The 22,552-nt window shown below is 38.4% G+C and overlaps 1 protein-coding gene across 1 annotated transcript in view; it reads left to right on the top strand.

Moving 5' to 3' along the window:
* The window catches only part of fstl5 (follistatin-like 5), a 272,518-nt gene that overhangs the window by 37,670 nt on the left and 212,296 nt on the right, over nt 1-22,552 (top strand). The window contains exon 2 of the mRNA XM_015392029.1: nt 3,724-3,865. Coding sequence (XP_015247515.1) covers nt 3,724-3,865 — 142 coding nt within the window. The remainder of the gene's footprint in view (nt 1-3,723; nt 3,866-22,552) is intronic.

Genomic DNA, 22,552 nt, shown 5'->3' on the forward strand with positions numbered 1-22,552 from the left:
TACATACATACATACATACATACATACATACATACATACATACATACATACATACATACATACATACATACATACATACATACATACATACCCTGCACACCTTGGACAGGTTGCCAGTCTATCGCAGAGCAACACAGAGACACACACAGGACAAACAACCATTCATGCACACAATCTAACCTAAGGACAAATTAGAGAAACCAATCAACCCAACAGTCATGTTTTTGGACTGTGGGAGGAAGCCGGAGTACCCAGACAGAATCCATGCATGCACACCAAGAACATGCAAATTCCGTGCAGAAAGAACACAGGCCCGGAATCGAACTCAATACCTTCTTGCAGTGCTGCCCATGGAGTCACTGTGCAGCCCTGTATTACAACATAAACATTTTAAATCTTAGGAGAAAATAGAATTATCTTTCTTAAAACTAATAAGAAATTATTCATAAAAATAAGGTATCACATTTATGTCAGAGATAAAATATCAGTAAGCATTTATCTGCCGCTTAACAGAGAAATAAGATGTTGGATGTAAATTCCAGTAGGTGTAATCATTACTATAAAGATAGAAAAATATGAACAGGTTATTAAATAGTAGACCATAGACTCTGAGCATCCCTGGGTAATGCACTACACATAATTAATATTTTTGAACAGGAGAATATGTTTCAGTCTTACAGTAAAAGCCAACTTTGTGGTTGCATAAGTAAAGACATTTCAATGCTGCAGTATTTTCTCTAGATAACAAATGCACTACACACATGACATAATGTTACTTTGTCAACAAGACATTTATATATAGTTTAGGAACTCATAGGGGATACATTCAACCATTTGTTTTAATTATTTGCGCTTACTGGCTGATTAAATAATATGCAGAATCGTTGGTTGACTTCTGTCCCTGGCCTTGAGTTGGCATTAATGCTCATGTCATGTCTTTAGAGTATAAATGTTAATCAGTCTGTGGGTCTCGGTTGCCAATCCTGGCTTTCAGGGTCCACTCTCCTGCATGTTGTAGATGTGTCCCTTTCCCCCCTTATCCTAACTAAACAATTGCATTGCTTCCCCAGCATGGCATCAAGCTTTCTCACAGCTTTGTCACGTTAAACAATTACGTTTGTTATGCAATGAAACCTAAGAAATATGACAGACAGTGGAGGCAACGTACTAGGTTCTAAGGACCAACAAGATATAGCAAGGAGTAAAAATGTATCTGCCCAAAGTTTACCAGTAAAGATGTCGTTAAAGGGACAATGTGGGAGATTTACCTTCACCTAGTGGTGCTCTGAATAATTTAAAAACAACATACTGGTGCCTCCCTGTCAAGCCAGTGAGACATACTATGGAAGCTGAGGAGTGACATTCTTAGCTTTCTGAACTGAAGCGGCACATAAAATGGCCACAGGCTTGTCAAATCAGCTTAAATAAACAATAAAACTGAATATTTCTATAAAATTTAGGTCTGAAAGAACCTTTGGACATTAGTGGGTCTGACTTCTGTGAAACATAACAGCAGCTGATAACTGTCACATCGAGCTCAGCCATTACAGGCTAACAAACCAACTAGCCATCTCTAACAAGGGGACATAGCTGGCCTAATCATCCTTAACATATTACCTAAAATGTATTATAAAACCCATGGGGAATCTAAAAGACATTTAGGCTGCCTGGTTGTATGAATACTGTGAAAAATATCAGCAGCTGTTAGCTGTTTTAACGGAGCTCATTCAGGGTAAAATTAAAAAATCAATTCGTATCTGCTTAGGGGACAGACTAGTTGCTGGACTACACTGCCCTGCCTCTAACATAATGCCTTATTAAACTTCCCTGTTATATTGAATTGCATTGCCTGTTATACTGAATTCCATTGCCTGTCCAGCAATAAGCAGTTTTAAAGCCAGTTTAGTTTAGAAACTGGTAGAATTTGCGGAGATGTAGACACATTTTTTAGTCAGGGTATTAATTCTTTTTTTTTTATTAATTTTTTTTATCTTGCCTCAGACTGAACATTGGTGGAGTAAAGATGGTCCTCATTACAACAGATACTAGAAGATAAAATTTTTTTACTTTTGCTTGTTTTAAACTTAGTGTTGCACCGATACCTATACCAGTATCGGGCGGGGCCCCGATCCAGCACTAAAATGGTGGTATCGGTATCGGTGACTACCAGCTAATAGGGCACAGATACCATTTTGAGAGCCAAAAGTTTATTTCATTTATTGTCACCCATTCCAGGTATGCAATAAAAACTTCCACTGCATTCACTTTGTATTAGTCTTTTTCGTGCTTCACGAAGGTAGGCAGCAGCTTGACAAAGCCATGATGGCAATTATTTTACATCCAAGTAATATGGAGTTCTTCATACACACACACACCCACACACCCACACACACACGTCAATTTCAAACAGATGCTGTCTGTATGGTATGTGTATTGGCCAATACTGCACAGCCAGGTATCGGGTATCAGTATCGGGGCCAAAAAATGGCATCGGCGCAACACTGATTATGAGCAATGTATTTTTCTTGCACTGCTCCATCTTGCAATCTAAAGCAGCAACATTCTTCCATCATTACTTGTTTACACAGCTGAAACATAAACCTGCTTAACTCTAATAACATTTTACAAAGATCTTTTAGAGGTTAAAAAATGCTTAGAATAAGACTATTTTACTTTAAAGTACAAAATGTTACAGTGAAGGAACCTGAAAGCATCAAAAAGCTCAGGGACTCAGCAGAAGTCATAAAGTCAAAGAAGTAAAGTTTGAGAATTCACTGTTGGTCCAGACCATCACAGTGACATGCCGCTGTGCTGATGGAACCTCCTAACCTCCTGTGAATAGCATGTGGGCTCAGAAGTGTGCCGCAGCACTGCCATTGTTGTCAAACTCTGTGTCACTCCAGCAGAACAAGGAAGCAGGGTCACCAAGCTGCTGTCAGTCATCTTCCTCTATTGAAAAAAGATGAGCAGGCACTTGAGGTCTGCGATTGCTAAAAAGCTGCAGCTTCCTCTTTGTTTGTAAAAATGTATAAACTGTCAGATGATATAATGTTAGCTGCAGACACTGGCTGCAAATTATTTTATCCATAAGGTTAAATAAAACAATATATGTTTTACAAGGTTCACAAGGTATTGATTTCCGTCTGCGAATAGTGATGCAGATTTATTGCATTTGTTTACTTGCTTCAACAGGGCTGTTTCTGTGACACATTGTCACTGGGCATGTTCTCGCTGTCTTTTTTGTTTAATTCATGTCATGCAAAGGTTCGACTAGTCCTCACACGGCATAATGAATAACTAAAAATGTATTACACCAGAGGTGTAAAGCGAATATTCACACTTTCATATAAATGTACTTGGGCTGCATCTATACTTAAATCAGAGCTGCTGAAAATGTTATCTCTCCACTACATCACACTTACTTGATTTAAACACTCAGACTAATTAATCCAAAGCCTTCACTTTAATTGCCTTAATATATTGTCTCTCTCTTCCTTATCTAGATTTTCTCATGACGTCTATTTCCACATAATTGATTCAGAAGGAGATGGTATCTACTTGCTGAGTGTGGGGCACGTATTGATAGCTTTAGTGTAAACCAGCGACAGCTTTCTGCTTCTCTGCTAATTACAGCATGTTTGATGAATTGCCTCAGCACAATGGTATTGAACCCACAAATTGTTGTTAAGGAGCTCTCAACCTTTCTCATTATATTTTTGACAGAAAAAGACCAATGAAGACAGCCGGATGGTGGTTGGTTACCATTTTACTGGTGGGGATCTCTGGATTTGGAGCCACTGGGAGATCCGACAAAGAAGGATTTGGGTCTCAGCTCTATCGACCGGTCGTAAAATTCCGACACAAGGTATTGATCGCCTCCTTTTTCCATTTCATAATTAGACTTTTTAGCTTTTGTAAAATACAAAAAAGGCGTTAAAGAGGGAATTTATAGATGCATCTCATGCTGTTGTCTTTGATCCACATTATGTATATGTGGATTAAACCAATTAAACCCAAAGCCAGAAGGCAGCTTTTCTAAAGACACTATTCGATTAATATGAGTCCCAGATGAAATACGATTATTTCTTTTACCTGAACATCTTAAGTAAGAGATGTAATTGAATGCATATTGACCAGGTGATAAAGTGCAACTCCCACAGGCAAACCCAGCAGATTTTATTATTTTCTCCACCTTTCAAAGCACAAATCATTACTTAGCCCTGCAAAGTAACTGCATGCTGCTTATTTTAACTTTCAAACAGTACATGTGCTCATTGTTTAGAAACCAGCAAGGAAAATTGGAAATATTTGCCAATGTAGTCTTAGAAACAGTTGCTTTATATAATTGTCTTTTGGTTTACATTTCTCAATTCCCTTCACTGGTAAACACTTTAACCATCCAGTCCATAACATCTTAGAATGTATATATAGAGAAGACTGTTGTATGTTTTTCTTTACTGTTATGCCTGTTTGATGCACCCAGACTAAATATTGCATTTAGCATTTATTTTTGTCGAGGCTGGCAAGGTGGCAAAGCGGCTTGGAGATGAAAGGCAGCAGCGGCGGTTTAAAAGGTTTGTGGCTGTGAGGAAGTAAATATAACAGGGTGTCAGAGGAAGCAGATGGTGAGAACGTCATTGGACTTTAACTGAGTTTACTAAGGAACAGAAAGGGGTGAAACTCAGTGGAAGAGATGCATTGGTCAGACACTTAATGACCTTTTGAGAAATGTGTTCATAAAGAAATGTTGTTTTTTTAGGATGTGCCAGCTTCCTACCTTTCCTTTTGGACATAAATGCCTCCCTGAACATCTGTTTTATTTCTTTTTATTAACCATTTTTAAAGTCCCTTGAGATTCATCCAATTCAAGGTACCCTTGTGAAGGCACAATATCTCATTCTTGTTACAAATCTCTTAAATATATCTTCAAACCCACCCAGAGAGACAATGGACTGTTGCACCAGCATATTCTGAATATTGCATAACTAGATTTTAAAGTAAAGTGCACATCATCTATTGCCTGTTCAGGAACTATTTTGTTTGTCATAGATAAGAGTCAAACATATGGCCAAATGTTAATCAAGCTATTAGGTAGAAGCACTGTATGCCCAAAATATGATACTGGTCCTGTTGGTGTTTAAAGTTCGTAATAGATTAAATTTGTATCATATGCATAAAGATGCGGTTTAATTGTAAAAATACTCCATCCATCCATCTTTTGTCACACTTGATCCCTTCTGGGGTCACGAGGGATGCTGGTGCCTATCTCCAGCTGTCTATGGGTGAGAGGCAGTGTACACCCTGGACAGGTCGCCAGTCCATCACAGGGAAACACACAGATTTAGAGAAGCCAATTAACCTATTTTGGGGCTGTAGGAGGAAGCAGAGGTACCCAGAGAGAACAGGGAGCACATGCAGAGTCCATGCAGAAACATCCTGGGCTGGGAATCTAACCATTGAGCCTCCTTGCCACAAGGCAGCAGTGCTACCCACTGCACTACTGAGCAGCCTTGTAAAAATACTCTCTCTAATGTAATTATAAAAAAAGTACAAAACAAGATGGGGTTGAAGATTTAGCTTTGATGGGCCTCTTTAAAGGGAATAAAGGGAGGAGAGAAATTAGCAGCTGGCTAGGGTAAGTCACCCGTCCTGCATCAGGAAGCCTGGGTTTGTATCTCAGGTGGGGGAATGAGCTTCAAATGTGGGTCCTTAGTGCTTCACGGAGAAATGCCTTCACCCTTTGAGTAGATGTTGGCCGTTTGCTGACTGCTGAAGAATCCATTCCTATCTTTGGCAGTGTTTAAAAGTTGTTCCTTCTTCTTCTACTACTACTACTACTCGAACAACCGAAACCTCCTGTATCAACCTGCGGAGGGTGCCCTTGCAACTCCATTTGTCGTCATATCCTTAGGAATTTGCGGGAAATTCAGCCCCAGGACTTGTGCTGCATATTATGCAGGCTATTCAAGGCAATGGAGAGATATTCGGATGGGCTCATTGGTTTTGGTTTTTAATGCTTTGTAAACCATTAGCATAGAAAAACTGGACATGAATGTGTATTGATTCACAATATTTGTCCTTGGTTTGTTTAAAATCTTAAAAAAAAAAAAAAAAGAAATGTGACCTGTCTGCAAAAACATTGTGTCCTTTCTCTATCTTTGAAGGTAGACTATGATACCATTAAGGAAACATGAGTGGATCTGCTTATCAACAGCGCATGACCCACTGAATTTATAAAGTGGAAAGCACAGTGCTGCTTTAAATGTAGAATTCTGTCACCATTTTTGCTATAGTCGGCGGGCTAGAATGAATTCCTAATACAATGTTCTTGTGAGCCACATTTCATATTCTAGAATCTTGGCAATGTATTTAATTGAATTATGACCCTTTTTTTTTTTATATTTTGCACACTAAGAATAAAATGATTTAGAATGTTAAAGATAACAATATATTGAGACTTGATAATAGTCATAGCAATACAATACAAGATGGGGATTTAAATTGTTGGGATTATTATGTATCTACAGATTCCAGTGCTTTCCCGGCTGTTGTAGAAGAAATTGCCGTAAAATAAAAATAATTAATCAAAAGGCAGAAGAAAGTGAAAATATATTGCGCTCAATATGAAAAAGATAGACTCATCATTTTTATTTTTATTTTAGACAAATCCAACTGATATATAGTGCTGATTGAAGTTCCCAGCAACTACAGGTTTAGTTTTGAGTTCAAGTAAATGGAAACTTCTTCTGAAAAAGATAAAATATATAATACTTTTTAAGTATAACATAAAAACACGCTAATGTAGATCTGCCACTCACATGGCATCACCTTATTTTCTGGTTTAAATCAAAGCAAGAAAATTTTTTTCATACTTGCAGTTATGTCTTGTAAAGTTTTTATTTGGAAGTCTACGGAGAAGGAAAATGAATTTTCTTTGTCCCATGTTCACTATATCTTGCAGAGGATTTCAAAGATGGAGTCCAGTCAATCTCAAGAGAGAAGTATTCAGTTACCCGAATCTGCAGATTCTCCAGAAGAATCAGTCTGGAGGAATTGAAATATATTTTTTTTTTTTACAAAGGATGGGATTTGTGTTTAATCAAAAAGCATTGCATTCTGGTGGAGGTAATAAAATATATAAATGTTGAACCAGGTCAAGGAAAACATGTATTTAATTCTTTGGATCTATCCAAAAGCTTCAGTTTGTTTTTATCAGTCAAGTCTTTCAGTTTGAATTGCTTCCTTTTTCTTTTCTTTCGAGAACCTTTGCGGCAGTGTTGATAAGACACTGAAAAGCAGATCTTGACTTAGCTGCTGTCAATGTCAAAATTTGCATTGTTGTGTTTTACAGGTTAAGCATACTGTTTTTATTTACATTTTTCCTTTTCAAGTCCTTAAATTATTAAATTTCCTATTTCCAATAGTTTTGGTGATCCAAATTTTATTTTAAAAAGTGTTTTGGCTTTGAAAGTCTATAAAAAAATCATACAATTACTTTCAGCTCAATTGTTTATTAATTTTATTAAGATCATATTGTACATTTTGATCACTCCTCCCTACACACACAGAACTTCAGTATTTGAAGTTTGGTTAGGTTCAGGATTTGTGCTCATACTGAGCCTCTTCAGGCCAAGGGGGCAGCAGCCTCAGCAGAGACTCCCTTCCCTCTCTCCAGACACCTCTCCAAGCTCCTCTTGGGAAAGCTTGAGACGTTTCACAGTCAGCCAAGTGACATAGTCCATACAGCGTGTCCCGTGCTTTCCCGTGGGGCTCTTCCTGGTGGGATGTCCTTGGAACATCTCACTGAATAGGAGTCCAAGGGTTATTTGAGACAGATGTCTGAGCCACTGCAGCTGTGTCCTCTTGATGTGAAGAAGAACGGACTCTCTAAGATGGATGAGCTTCTAAGCCTTTCTCTAACAGTATGTTCACACCGAATGCATTTCCAGTGATAGCTTTGCATGATTTACATATCATCCCTTTATAGATGCTTGTTCGGCAGCACAGTGATGCAAAGCAGTTAAGCAACAGTGAATCGAAATATGCTTCACCTGAAGGATGTGCAGCAACTCTCGATGGAGTTGAAAAATCCAAACTTTTCTGTGAAGCTTTGTGAAGACAACCAATCGGGGACTGGATGTGGCTGTGATGAAGGGTGAAGGAGAACACACAACCTGCTTAATTCAAAATGCAAGATTGAAAATAAATATATGTTAACATAGGATGAAGTAAATACTGATCTGAAGAGGTTTGTGGAGGGCTTTTTTTCAAAACGTAGTTCTAATTTAGCCCTAGAAGGATGGTTAAATCATTCATCATTTGTCTTCCTCCCCAAGCTCCAGGCGGGGTCCTGGCCAACCAATTTCTCTGCCCAGAGGAGGTGCTTTCTCTTTCAGCTATCTTGCACTACACTCACACTGTCCTCACTGAGCTCCAAAGCTGGGCTCTTCCAACCACAGCCCCTACTGGTCTCTCTCCGTTCTCTTGGTCCTTCCTTCGTCCTTCCTTAGCTCCAGAGCAGGGCCTAGCTTGTTGCCCAACTTGGGTACTCACTCTGTTGGTTTCTTGCTCTGATCTTTGCTTCTGCCTGAGCTCAAGAGTGCAGCCCTACTTTACATCTGTTCTGGGTGATAAGTGCTTTGGTTCCAGGGCAAATGGAAGGACCATGATGGACCCCAAACTGGGAGCATCTAGAAAGGATTTAGTAGACCCAGGGACACAAACGGCAGCACCACTGCTCTGCTTTCTAAAAAGAAAAGCACGCTGACTCATTTAGTAAAATTCAGGTCCACCATGCTGACCTAAAACTGGGAAGCAACCAATAGAAGCTCCTTCTCTTTGATGACATGGTGAAGTAGCAAAAGCCTTTTATACCACCATGCAAGTACTGGCCATACTGTATGCCAAGCAAGCCAGAGCCCATGATTGTAGCTACAAAATCCTGGTAATCACATTTGGTGTGAATGTACCTGAAGGAAGTGCTGAGTAATCCCGTAGAGAAAACATATTTCGAACCTTATATCTGGGATCTCATTCTCTCAGTCATGACTCAGATTATTATGTTCATTTTATATATTTTTGTATGCGCAACATCAGCATTAAACCTTTAGGTTTAAGTAGGTACAAGATTACTCTTTTTTTCTAATTAAATTGGACATAGCCATGAATATTATCAGAAACATGCACTCAATTCGCTCTGGTCAAGACTGCTGCCTCTGCAAGAATGTCCTGCATGCAACTCTCTCCATTTTTTTTTTTGATACAAATTCACTTGGTCAAATTTTGCAGAAGGAAAATATATTTAAAAAAAACACAGTAAGCTTTAAATTATACAGTCGTATAGTTTGTTAATGTTATTAAAATGTATCCTTTTCTCTCAATATTGAGTACAAAAAAAGACACTGTAGTCATGCATACCAACAGAAATTATGATGAGTTGGAGATGTGTTTAATAAAAGCAATAGTTTAGAATCCAATGGGTATGTTTAATAAATATCAACATTGAGGGTTAGATTAAAGGGACTATTACAATAGACTGGGAGAAAACAAATGTGACAATTAGCCACACTGAAAGGCATGAGTGACCTAACGGTGTATTACTTACGTTTCAGATATGAAATATATCTATTTATTGATATTGTTTACTCCTTTTTCTGAGCCTGATTATTTTGGATTAAAGACATTATTTGTTTAATATAAGAGTAACATTCTTAATTTCAGCATGTCACTGGAATGTGACAAGAAGCTACAAAAATGATTAATTTGCTTTTCTGTTTGAATGAAATTAATGCACTGGGCTCTTTGATTACATCCCAGAAGAATGTCATTACGGCATCTGCATACTGTTATTTGTCTTGCAAGAGGATGGAGGTAAACTCTGATCATTTATCTGCTTGTCAGCCTGAGCTGTGGAAATGTAAACTGCTTTGAAAGAAAATGCCACACTGGAAGCCCTTTATCCAAATCCTGCTGTCTCCTTTGTTGTAAAAAGAATCCTCTATGCCGTTGGCTATATTGCAGAGAAGCTGAGGTCACTGACTTTTCAATACAGCTGAATGAGCACTGTAAATGGTGAGAAATTGAAGATATTGTCAGATGTACATCAAGTTTTCCAAAAAATTTTTTGCACATACATATATATATATATATATTTACTTTAAATTGTAAGGAAAGCAACAAATTAAAGAGGAATGTGCACTGATTTATGTTAGTTTTTGGCATGTCCCCTTCCTTACTCTGAAGGACAGTGTGACGGCATAATAGGATCAGACACGACCTCACAAGCCTCCCCACAATGACTTCAATCATTAGGCGTCACTCAAGCATAAACATCTGGTCACATGCTGTAGCCATAGAAAAAAAAAATCCCACCACATTTCGTTAAGGTGTATGACACACATTCTGTCTGCTAAAAATAACTAGTTATAAATCAGAGGCATAATTTCTGTTCTCTGACACTCATAAAAGAACCTTAAATGGTATAAAGAGCCGACAGCCCAACATTGCCATGTTATAATAGGTTAGCTGTAATTCATAATGTAGGAAAATCTGTCAGCCGCTTGACACCAGAAGAAAAAGCTTTTTTTTGTGACTTTGTCTCTTTTAGATCCACTATTATATCAGGACAAACAAAATGGAGGCAAGGACAACTGAGTGCAAAGCCCAACAATCCAGCTCTGGCTTAGCCACATGGCAAATCTAGATTAGCAGGGGATAACCAGGGAGATGAAGAGCGAGTGGGCGGTGAGCAAATGAGATAGAGAAAAAGAGGCTGGAACCAGAGAAACCGAAAGGATGAATAGCAAGAAATTACTTGATGAACACAAATGTGAGAATCCAATTTTTAGATGTATTCTTCTGCTGTATTTCTCCCGAGTTGGAATTTTTTTTATAACCCTGAGCACTGATGCTAATATGCTGCACTCTTTCCAAGACCAGCCAGCTTTAGATAGCAGTTTTGCAGTTCTTTTTATAAAGATGCAAAACAAGAGTTTTATCTTCTCATATGATTTAGAATTGAAGATCAAAAGTCAAAACTTGTATATATTCATTACACAAAGACACATATTTGTTTCCTCTTTATTTTAATACAATCAAGTAAAACCATAAATACTGCTTCTTGATTACAATATTCAGACATAATAAAAAAATAAATCATCAAATAAATAGGGGTCTTCTGAAAGGTATATAAGCATGTTATATAGTGTGTATGCATTAAGGCTTTGTGTAGGTTCCTTTTGCAAGACATACAGTAATAGTACTGAATTGGTAGGAGGCTTGCAGCTTTAGTGAGGAGTTCATGAAGCCCAAGTTGCTTTAATGATAATGCCTCAGTTGGTCTTCAACCGATGTCTCTTGTCTCTTTCGTAACAAGAACTGACAGCTTCTCTTTCAGGCTTCGATCGGATGATTTTGCTGGCAAATCAAGCACTCTGGAGCCATGCTGATTAAAGGAGGTATTGGTAATTATGGTGTTGGCTAGGGTGAAGTCCTGCTGGAAAATGAAATTAGCATGTCTATAAATCATGTCAGCGGAAGGAAGCACAAATGCCCTAAGAGTTACTGGTAGAAGGTTGTTGTGACTTTGAATATCATAAAATGCATTCAACCAACGCTAGCAGCTTACATGGCTCTTCAAATCATGGTTGTTGAAATGTCACACTACTGTAGACCTAAAGCAATCTGTATTCCTTGCCTCTTTACTTGTACTAAAGCCTTTGGAACTTTAATTAGCCCAGTAGGATGCATCTGATTCAGTCTGTTACAGGAGTTGTTAAACACAAGAAATTGTACTATTGAAGGCATTGGTGTATATTACTGGATAGGGCATCCATATCCTAATCACCACAATGATTTGTGCACCCAAGCACTATTGCTATGCATTAGGTCATATCAAAATTTTAATAAGCATGCATTTAAAAAAATATATTTAAAGCACCATACTTCAATATTTTGAATATCTGGCTTTCCAAGTTCAAGGCCCTGTTGAAGCCATGTTTCTGAATGTTTATAGCTCTCCAAAGTCCAAAACAACATTTTATCTTTGATATGTATTGAACATGACTACTAATTATTGTGGGGGACTTTAATGTACATGTTGATAACCCTGAAAACAGAGATGCAGAAGAACTGTGTGATATTCTTAAATGCTTTGGTTTGACTGAACAGGTTAGACCGCCTTCACACAAACATGGACATATTATGGACCTGGTCATCAGCAAAGGTCTAAATATTTCTAATGATTCTGTAACTGAGTTTGTGGTATCAGACCATTTTTCTTTTTAAAATATTTTTGCCACTGATCTAATTACCAAAAGAAATGCTATACAAAAAGCATGTTTTCATGGATCGTACGGTTAACAACTTTACACAGGCTTACCCTTCTGTTACCACTTTGCCCTGTAACTCTGCAGTTACATCATTAATTCCAGTGCTCCAGTTAAAGTCAAAATTGTCTCTGCAAAGAAGATAAAATCTCCATAGAGCAATGCTCCAACTGTAAGAAAAGAAAAGAGGGAGTCCCAAAAAGCTGTACTAAGGTGGCGAAAAAATGGACTCCAGGTTCTCTAAATCTTTAAAGAGAAACGATGCAAGAAGAATCTCTCTTCTCTGAGACTAGCAACTAAAACATCAACAATGCTTGTGCCTTATTTGCCACAGTTGACAGCTTAACAAACCCTCTCATCTCCATGGGCGATGAACTACAATCTCAAAAAGTCCTGCAAAGACTTTGCAAAGTTTGTTAACTGAGAAACTACAAGGTGTTAAAAAAGCAGTTTGCACATCAACACCAACTCCAGTACCAGTACTGTCTCCAGTTAGAATAAACTCTGTTAAAATGCCCCAAATAAACTGCAAACATTTGGAAGAAACTGTTCAGCAGCCAAGCTCCTCTTCCTGCTGTCTTGATGTTTTGCTCACAGGTTTTATTAAGAATGTTTTTCCTGTTTTAGAGTCTGATCTGATTAAAATCATGAACACATCCGTTATGTCGGGTGTTTTCCCCCGAGCCTTAAAAGCAACAATTATTAGGCCATTTTGACAAAGAGAAACTTGGTCAAATTGGTCCTGCAGAACTACAGATCCACCTAAAACCTCCCCTTCATTAGTAAGATTATTGAAAAAGTTGTGTTTGAACAGCTAAATGCCTTCTTAACAATGAGAAGCTGATTTCCAGTCTGGTTTCCATGCCAACCAAAGTACAGAGACTGCCCAGATTAAGGTGTTCAATGACATCCGTATAATGCTGGACCTATGTTCAGGGTTTGGCACTGTTGATCACTGGATTTTATTAGAGCATTTGGAAAACTGGGTCTGCCTTTCTGGTACTGCTCTGGACTGATTTAAGTCCTATCTGAAGGACAGGGACTTCTATGTGTTAGTATATTCAACATATTCAACATCTCCCCTGAGCTCAGATTATAGCAAACAACATGATCAGTTACCATAAGTATGCAGACGACACAGAGCTTTACATCACAATATAACTAGTTGACTCTGAACCTATTTTAGGGTTCCTAGATGCTTAGAACAGATCAATATGTGTATGTGGCATCATTTTCTCCAGCTGAATAAAAACAAAATATTAATAATAAGGTAATTTTTTTTTGGACCAAAGGAGGAGATGCATATGTAACTCACAGCTTCAGCTACTGCAACTAGAAACCACTGATCATGGATTCAGATGTGAAACTTCAGAGGCATATAAAGGTAGTTAATATGTCAGTCTTTTATCACCTGAAGAAAATTTCCAGGATTAAAGAACAAATGTTTAAGCAGGATCTAGAAAAAGTCAGTTATGCATTTACCTTTTGTATTAATCACTGAAACAGTGTCTTCATAGGTTTGCCTAAAAAGTCTGTCAGACCACTGCAGCTGATCCAAAACACTGCTGCCCATAATCTAACTGGAACTGAGAAAGTAGAACAAATCAGGCCGGTTCTGAAGTCCTTCCACTGGCTCCTTGTAGCTCAGAGAATAGACTTTAAAATTCTTCTGTTATTCTATTAATCACTGAATGAATCAATACCAAATTACACAACAGATTTGTTGTCAGTGTATCAACCTCCCAGACCACTCAGGTCTTCTATATAGTTTAAGCGTACACTGTTCACCCAAAACTAGAACCAAACAAGTAGAAGCAGCATTTAGTTCTATGCTCCACCTATCTAGAGTAAACTTTAAGAAGACTGTAAAAGCGCTAAAAGTCTGAGTTCTTTAAGTCTAACTTAAAAAAAAACTTTGTTTAGAACTGCCTTTGACTGATAAAGTTAAACCGTTAACTGATGTGTTAGTTTAAGGTTGTGGTCCAGTCGTTTTATTTGTTTTACTACCTGCTTTTATTGTGTTTTTATCTTTATTTTATTTTATACTGCTTTTCTTTCTTCTATTTTCAGGCAAACACTTTGACATGCCCTTGAACTAACTTATGCTGTACAAAAAAACTTGCCTTGCCAATTTCTCATCTGATTTTTTTATTTATAAAATATGGCACAAATAAAAGTCTGAGAAATTTCATATGTCATGTTACTGTACATAGAAACACGTACTCTTACTCAACATAAATCAGTGAGCAATGTGGGAACTGAACCTTAAAGAGCTGACAGGTATACTCACTGTGCTATAAGGATGCTGTCAACTGATTTTTTTTTACAGCTCAAGTTGCCCAATTGTGATTATTATATCACAGTTTCTTGTTTTGGGTCCTGCTGGATGTTTTTTTTTTTTTTTTTTTTTTTTGTACAAACAATCCATAGAGTTCGTATGGCTTAGGCTCCTTCCTCAGTGAAGCTCCCAGACTGAAGACAGTCAGACACCCACTCTCCCCCTTCTCGTTGTTTTTGATGCTGTCAGTCACAGCAGTGCAAAGACAATCACAGAGACAGCCAAAGAGAAAAGGTAGAGGAGGGAGAGGATAAAGAAAAAAAGGCAAAACTCTGGCCTGCTGTAAGTTAGGATTTATACGTAAAGGAGTATGTGGGAAGAATGTAAGAGCAGGTAAGAAGTCACTCAATAAAGCTAAGTATTACAACAATTTACTTTAATTTCTTGACTCGTTCTATTTATTTATTTACCCTTAATATGTTTCACAGCTTTTTACAAGGAATTTAGTCAAAAAAAAACCCCACTTTTTTGTGCGTCTTTGTAGTTTTAGGATACAGAAGTTCAGTCTCACAACTTCAGTCAAGCAAAAATTCATTCTGGAAGACTCTTGTCAGCTTCACCTGGAAAATCTGCGATATCCCTCTCTCAAGCTTAAGCCAAATATCATCGGGCCCACGCCTCTTCCGAAGCCAATCATCTTTCAAAAAACCCGTCATCTAGCTCCTAGACTAGCCTCCCTCTAGCACAGCAGCTAACTGTCATGGCACTTTCACACAAAGTGCCTTTATGTGACCTGATTTAACAACTGGAAATTGATTCTACATGAATCCTGGGTGTGACCCTTTCCTTAATGCTACGTTCACACTAGCTACGTTTACATGCGCAAAATTTCCCCGATCCGATCCAAACCTTGGTTGATCGGAAATTCAAAATCTCCGTTTACATGGACACTAAATGAAATGATCCGATCATGACGTGTGTATACATGTACCAAGCGTTGGATCAGATTAAATCTTTTAAGCATGCGCAGAACTTCCTGCCAAACTTGGCAGTTCTGTCTGCGTCTGGTTTTTGGCAGGCCTGACAAACGATGCGCTCGGAGCGAGCGGAAAGAAAAAAGGAGAGAGGAGGAAAAAAGCGTTTGGCAGCGAAATGTACGAGAGAAAATGTAGAGAATGAGCGATTGAACCGGCGTGGGAGAGCGAGTGGGCTGTGGAGAGAGAAAAGAGGAAGAGGAGGAGGATAAATTCCTGCTTCCTGCAGCTTTAAATGAACTTGAGTGTATAAGTCGGCGTTCCTAGACTCCCCCCGCCATGTTGTTCACAGCGAGAGCGAGAGCGACCGGTGGTTTCCTGTTGTTGACAAGGCGGAAAAACGTCACGCTGACGTCGCACACATGCGCAGTGAAGATTATTTTACTCTTAAGATCCGAATGGGTGTTTACATGGACGCCAATCGGAATGGCGATCGGCAAAAACCACCTCTCTCATTCGGAATTAAATTTAGATCCGATCGGACCGAATCGGATTAGAATCTTCAGTCTGACATGTTTACATGAAACATTTTTGATCTGATCAGGCCTTCAATCCGATTAGTTGTGTCCATGTAAACGTAGCTACTGTGAGCAGCAGAGGCAGAAGAAGCAGCTAGTTTACATGCAAAGTCAATGGTTGTAGCACATCTTGGCACAACAAAAGGTCCCACAGCGCGTTTGGAGCAGCAGGAACAGAGTGTCTGAGCAACTGAAACAGCACGTCATGAGCTTCTGAGCATTCAGAAGCAGCAGCTGCTGGAGTTGGAAAAATTGACTCTGACAGACACAGTGCTGCTCATGCAGATAACTATGATTACTCCTGAAATAGTTTATTAACGCCTAGTGTTTAACGTTTATTAAAGAACCTGTCGGTAAAATATGTTCAATTTATCATTCTGGTGCATGCAGTTTAGATAACGTATGTGAAAATAGCCTTCCAGCTGCAGAGGGAGCCGTTGAACAGGGTTCCTAGTGACAGAGCACCGCCGGTGTCAAGGGGTCTGAGCAGCTCCAACAGCGGAATAATATTTGAAGGCAGGATTTTCATCAGATGAAGTTTTCAGGTGGACTTTCTCACATAAAAACATATTAAAACGTGCATTCGACCGAGCAGCTGAAGCAGCAAAGATGCTTCAGCCGTGCATCAGAACTAAACTTGTACAAGCATCAAAAATGAAGTAGCACACGTGTTTTTGCTGCTCCTGCTGCTTGCTGTGTGAATGTAGCATAAGACACAACCTTAATAGACTGTCTAAGTAAGTCTCCAGGGACTCTACAAAACAAAATCTTCTACATAATACACACACATAATTGCAACATATGGCTCAGAAATATGAGAAAAACTCAACCAGTTTTTAAAAATCGGATTGTAGTCGCCTTTTAAAAACACCCCTGAAGCAAATTTTAAAATAAAAGGTCCATTTCTACTGTAATACACACTAATTCATTGCTGCATATGGACCAACATTATGAGCCAAACTTAACCAGTTTTTTGAAATTACACTACCAATGCCTGCTCACAACACACTTTAGTGGAAATTTCAAAATAACCCTCTCCCATTATTACTGCAATGAACAGATTTGACAAATTTAAATAGATTTGATTTTGCTCCTGAGTCTGACCGTATGCTCCAGACACAGCACTGCTAGACTTTTAAAATAAGACAGTAGGTATTCCACAAAAGAAAAGCTTAAATATTATACTCAGCAATTTATTGCAATATAGCGATCTCTGTCACGATGCCAGTCACCACTCGGTGTTGCAATGCCAGTTCCGACTAGGTGTGGTGACACAAGTTACCACTAGGTGTGGCAAATTACCACCTGGTATGGTGACATATGTCACCACAAGGTTTCACGCTCTTACTTTATGTCAGCTGAACCCAATTAACCCCATAAAGCCTTTAATGCAACTATGCACCAAGTGGCAAGCACCTCCAAAATGTCCTAGGAGAATTTTCAAGTTACAGTTTAAAAAGCTCGCAAGTGGCAGTTTTCACTAGCCTGACGTAGTCCGACTCAATTCTAGTCAGAATATGAGTCTGATACTGCTCCATAGAGCTGTGATTATGGGGCGTGTTTTGAACGAACCAGGAAAAAAAATGCCCTCTCCACTCACTTTCGTGTCCCTACAACCAATAAGAGCAACGGAGTGCGTGATGTATGTTAAGCGAGGCATAGTTGTTGTCCACAAAAATCAAAGCGTGCAGTTTCACGCCTAGAATAAGAAGATGAGACTTGATCGCGTTTCTCTATTCCTCTTTTAAAATTAATTTGCTGTCGATATCTTCTAGAACAGACCTAATAGCAGAATCTACTCACCCAAACTCTCCAGCGGCAGCCATTATTGTTGTCACCCAAGCGCGCTTTGGTCACGTGGTTGATTACGTTACTCTTGATCATCTGTCCATCATCGTATAAAGCCCGCCCTGACAATTTGATTGGATCGCCTGACAGTGGGCGATAATACTCCCGCTACTATGGAGCAGAGCCAGACCGAACTTCCCCGAACTCAAACCTTGTGGGCGGGACTAAGTTCGGACTGGCACCCAGGCTAAGTTTTCACAGGATTGTTTTGTAATTGCGGAAAGAATACTACAAGATCCTTGGGGTTGTTAAGAAAGCCACAGAAGAGGAGATCATAAAAAGCATACCGCACAGGAGCACTTTTATATCACCCAGACCATCGCAACGGAGACAGTACTGAAGTGCAAAAGGATGAAGAGAAAAAGTTTAAGTGGGCAAGGCTTTTGGTGTGCTTTCAGATCCAAAGAAAAAGGCCCGCTATGACAGCGGACAGGACGAGGATGACGGCATGAATATGGGAGACTTTGATGCCATTTTCAAGGTGTTGTTTACATCACAAAAATGAATAAAAAACATTTTATTGGAGGTTAGATTTAAGAATGTATTCTCCTTCAATGTCCCTTTATGTTACTTGATGGTAATAGGACCAGTGATAATTTGTAATTCTTTATTTCTGCCACTAGTGTGACAGAAAAAAACTTTGGGGGGTATTATGTTTTTTTCTTTTGTTTTATATTGGGTACAGAATGTTTCTTCTCGAACAGATGTATAGACTGTGTTAAATTTTAGTGGGTATCCAGTTTTATGCTAATTTAAAACGTAAGGATAAGTGATTGTATAGTTTTTTCATTAGGCATTGCCATTTTCTCTAATTAGCAGAAATGAAGGTCAGAAGTAGTTGATTATAATGGAAAACATTACCACATCCACATCTTTCCTGAGAAAGATGTGTATGAGGACATGGTTGGTCTGCCAGCTTGTTGTAACAGGACAGATGAAGCAGAAATTGTGCAGCTGGGTGTTGCAAAGTCCCCATGGTCTGAAGGCAGAGGAGACCAGGCTGTCAGCGGCTCTGGGGAAATCATTCTTTTCAAACAAATGGGGTATTAACACTGTCTGCAATATGCAAATAAGTTGCTTTTGACCTCTTCCCTTGTGTACTGCAAATCTAAATGTCATCTCCTATAGAGTTGTTGTGGTGCAACCAGGAAAGATGCAGAAAGTAACAGATATTTGTTGTGCTGTTTGTTTAACAATGTTCCAGCAAAACAAAGAAAAACGGGTAGAAAGGTAGTTTTTATTCTTTTTTTCACCTTCTTATTATGCTTTTTTTCTTCTTTGCATCATGTTGATGCAATGAACATATTCAATGATGAGGTCAATCATTTTTGACTTCCTTCTCACTGGTTTACCAAGAGCTGGTGGGATTTACTCAGCAGAACTTTGGGTATATTTTTAATAACCACCACAGTTTATTTGATTAACATGAAACCAACAGAAAGATTGCCCCGTCCGCATTGCGTAACGAAAGCGCCGACAAACCTGATACAGATTTACAGGGGACACTGTCAAACACCACGTTACTGGAGGCAGTCAGTGAGGCGTTTTGCCTGATCAGCACACCTTAAGGCAAAAATGACATGGAAAACAAGTCAGTGAAGTTATTTCTAAAGCAAGAACAGACAACATTCAATGTTATAACCTGTGTTTTCCACAGACTGAGAGAAAATGATCAGGGACCCAAAGTCATGTTGGTTTTGAGAGAAGTTGTGTGTGACATCTTTTGCAGTTATGAAGTGATGGAATATATTACATTACTGAAAAGGTGAAAACGTAAGCCGTTTTTTATCAAATATATAATCTGACTGTATATGCATGTGTATGTGCCTGTATGTGATATTTGTTGCCCATGCCTGGACCAATGTTCTTGTTAATACCAGTCCAGATTCATTCAGCCTTATTTCTCTAAAGATATATTCATTTTATCTATTATTATTATTGTTAAGTTACTTTTAATTACCTATGTTGGCCTTAGTGATAAAAATAAAATATCAGACTTCTTAATCGGGGTGTGGTGGTCTAGTGGTTAGGACATAGAGCTTGGAATCCTGACGTTTAGAGTTTGAGCCCCACTCCCACAGATTGCCACTCTGGGTGTCTGAGTAAGATCCTTATCCCCACTCTGCTCCTCGGGCACCGCGCAATGGCACTCCAAGGGGATGGGTTAAATTCAAATTTCTCCAAAGTGAGATCTGTAAATTTGTATTATTTGTTATTAATATTAAATGAAACCGCTTTAAAACTTGCTTTTATTTCAATTTTATCCTATGAGAGTTGACCTTCATTTAAAGTGCAACTCAATTTTTGTCATGGTTTTGGTTCTGTTTAAGTTTAATCTTAAGTTTTCATTGATTTTATTTCCATTTTGTTGGATTCTAGTTATTTTTGAATGTATTTGAGTTCTTAGGTATTTCTTGTTTGCCCTCTGTTGCCCTCTTGTGTCAGTCTCCTTTTCCCTACAGTAGCTCCCTTCTAGACTCCTCTGTCCACACCTGCTCCCAATCTGCTTATTACCCTGGCCTTTGTTTCTCTCTCCTATAATGCACCTCCTGCTCAGTCACTGTTGTTGGTTTGTTGTCATTTTAATGCCCCCCTTGTTGTGAGTATTACTGGTTTTCAGTATTTTCAGATTATGTTTGTGGATTTTTGCTTCTGTTACCCTTTTTGTTATTAAACCTGCAAGAAACCACATCAGATTCAGTCTCTGCTTTTGGGTCCTCTTCAAATGGTGAGATGAAGGCTCTGTTCAAAATCATTGGATGCATCCTCTGAAGGCCAGATTCGAAGGGTGGTAAATATTGGAAGTTCAGCTTAATATAATATAAGTATGAATAGTTCCATGAATAGTTCTGTCTAAAATGAATGAAAATAATTGTTTCAATGGTTATTGAAGCAGATATGTGGCGGGTAATGTTTGATTTATCTAAAGGTTTTTATCTGTTACTGTGTAAATGGGTTTGGCTGTAATTTAAGGACAGATTCTAATATATCTGCAGTGTGCAATTTTTCTTAGCTAAGTATTTTATGTTGTTGAATATAAGAGATTTTGCAGATTAATTTTTTATACATCCATTGTTTAGATTTACTTGTATCTTTCTACTGGTTTTATAAAATAGAATAGAATACAATAGAAAATCTCTTTATTGTCCCACAATGGGGGAATTTACAGCAGCAAAAAATTATAGAAAAAAAAGGTCACACAAATGTGGACCTTAGAAAAATGTATTAGAATAATATTATAGTGAAGAGTTAAAATATAAACATTAAAATACTGTACTGTAAAGTGTTTTAACAGTATAAAACTGGAGAACACCTGGAGAATAAATAACCATTATACAGCTATGGACATTTTTACAGTAATGAATATTTGAAAATAGCAGCAACATCAGAGATAACTGATCAAGGTTTCTATCATTACATTTGCTTTTATTTGTTCTTGCTGCCGGTGGTTGGCACCTTTATTTATGGAGAAAGCCGTTGAATGCTAGACCTGTTTGAATTCACAGTCAAAACTCTTCTGGTCTGTTTATTTTCAAGGACTTCGAAGGACCGAGTCCAGGTAGACCGTGTCCTTGGAGGATGCAGCAAATGAATTTAAATGCAACCGAAGCCTCATGAGGCATTTGAACCGTTTGGCTAATTGCTTCAATAATCCCCACAGTTCCATAAGGCCTCATGTGCACATGTCACCACCTACTGGTGGAGTGAACTACTACAGTTAGTAATATAATTTTGATGCTTGTAACTGTTTGTGCTGTTTTCCTATTCAAGTTCATTTGAAATGTGCTTGTGCAACTTGGGCAATGATGATTAAAATGAAAAGTAGTTATTTTTATTCAACAATAGTAATTTTTCAACATTTTTTGGCTTCAATATAGTCCTTTTTTTAACAAAACTTCACCAGCATTTGAAAACACGTGTTCACAAGGCACTGACGATGCATGCATAAGAAGTCTGTGAAAAATTAGAGTACTGGAGTTTTTTCCACTCCCAATACTTCAATGGATTTTCCCCCAGGGCTTATGTTGGCCTCTGAAAGGTACAGTAATGCTGGACTTCAACAGTGGCATCTGCAGTCACATTTCCTGATTTTCTGGCCTCCATCATGCTTGCATCTAAACGATGCCACAGCATGCTACCTGATGTTAGCAACAGTAATATGCAAAATAAATAACTGGTCACAAAATAAATAATAAATTACCTCCAGTGGTATCATGAGAAGTGGAAGTCTGGGGTGTTTAAAACTCCAGTTGTCCAGTTGTGTATACTATTCTAATAACTTACCATTGCTGGGTAGTTGACTCTTATTCTCATGCAGGGCACGGTAGTGCCTCAGCATGGAGGAGGTGTTGTTATTGTATCCCAACTCCTTGGAACACAATAGGCACTTCACCTATAAATACATGAGTCAATGAAAGTAAACAGCTGATGAAAAAATAGAATGCATCTTAAAAAGGTTAGATTCAATACGTTTATCTTAACTTAGTGAGAGAAATCAGGTTGAAATGGTCCCGCATAGGTGAAATCCTCCTCTTTCTCGCTCGCTCC

This window comes from Cyprinodon variegatus, unplaced genomic scaffold (genome assembly GCF_000732505.1).
Source record: "Cyprinodon variegatus isolate N-32 unplaced genomic scaffold, C_variegatus-1.0 Scaffold570, whole genome shotgun sequence".
Lineage (NCBI taxonomy): Eukaryota > Metazoa > Chordata > Actinopteri > Cyprinodontiformes > Cyprinodontidae > Cyprinodon > Cyprinodon variegatus.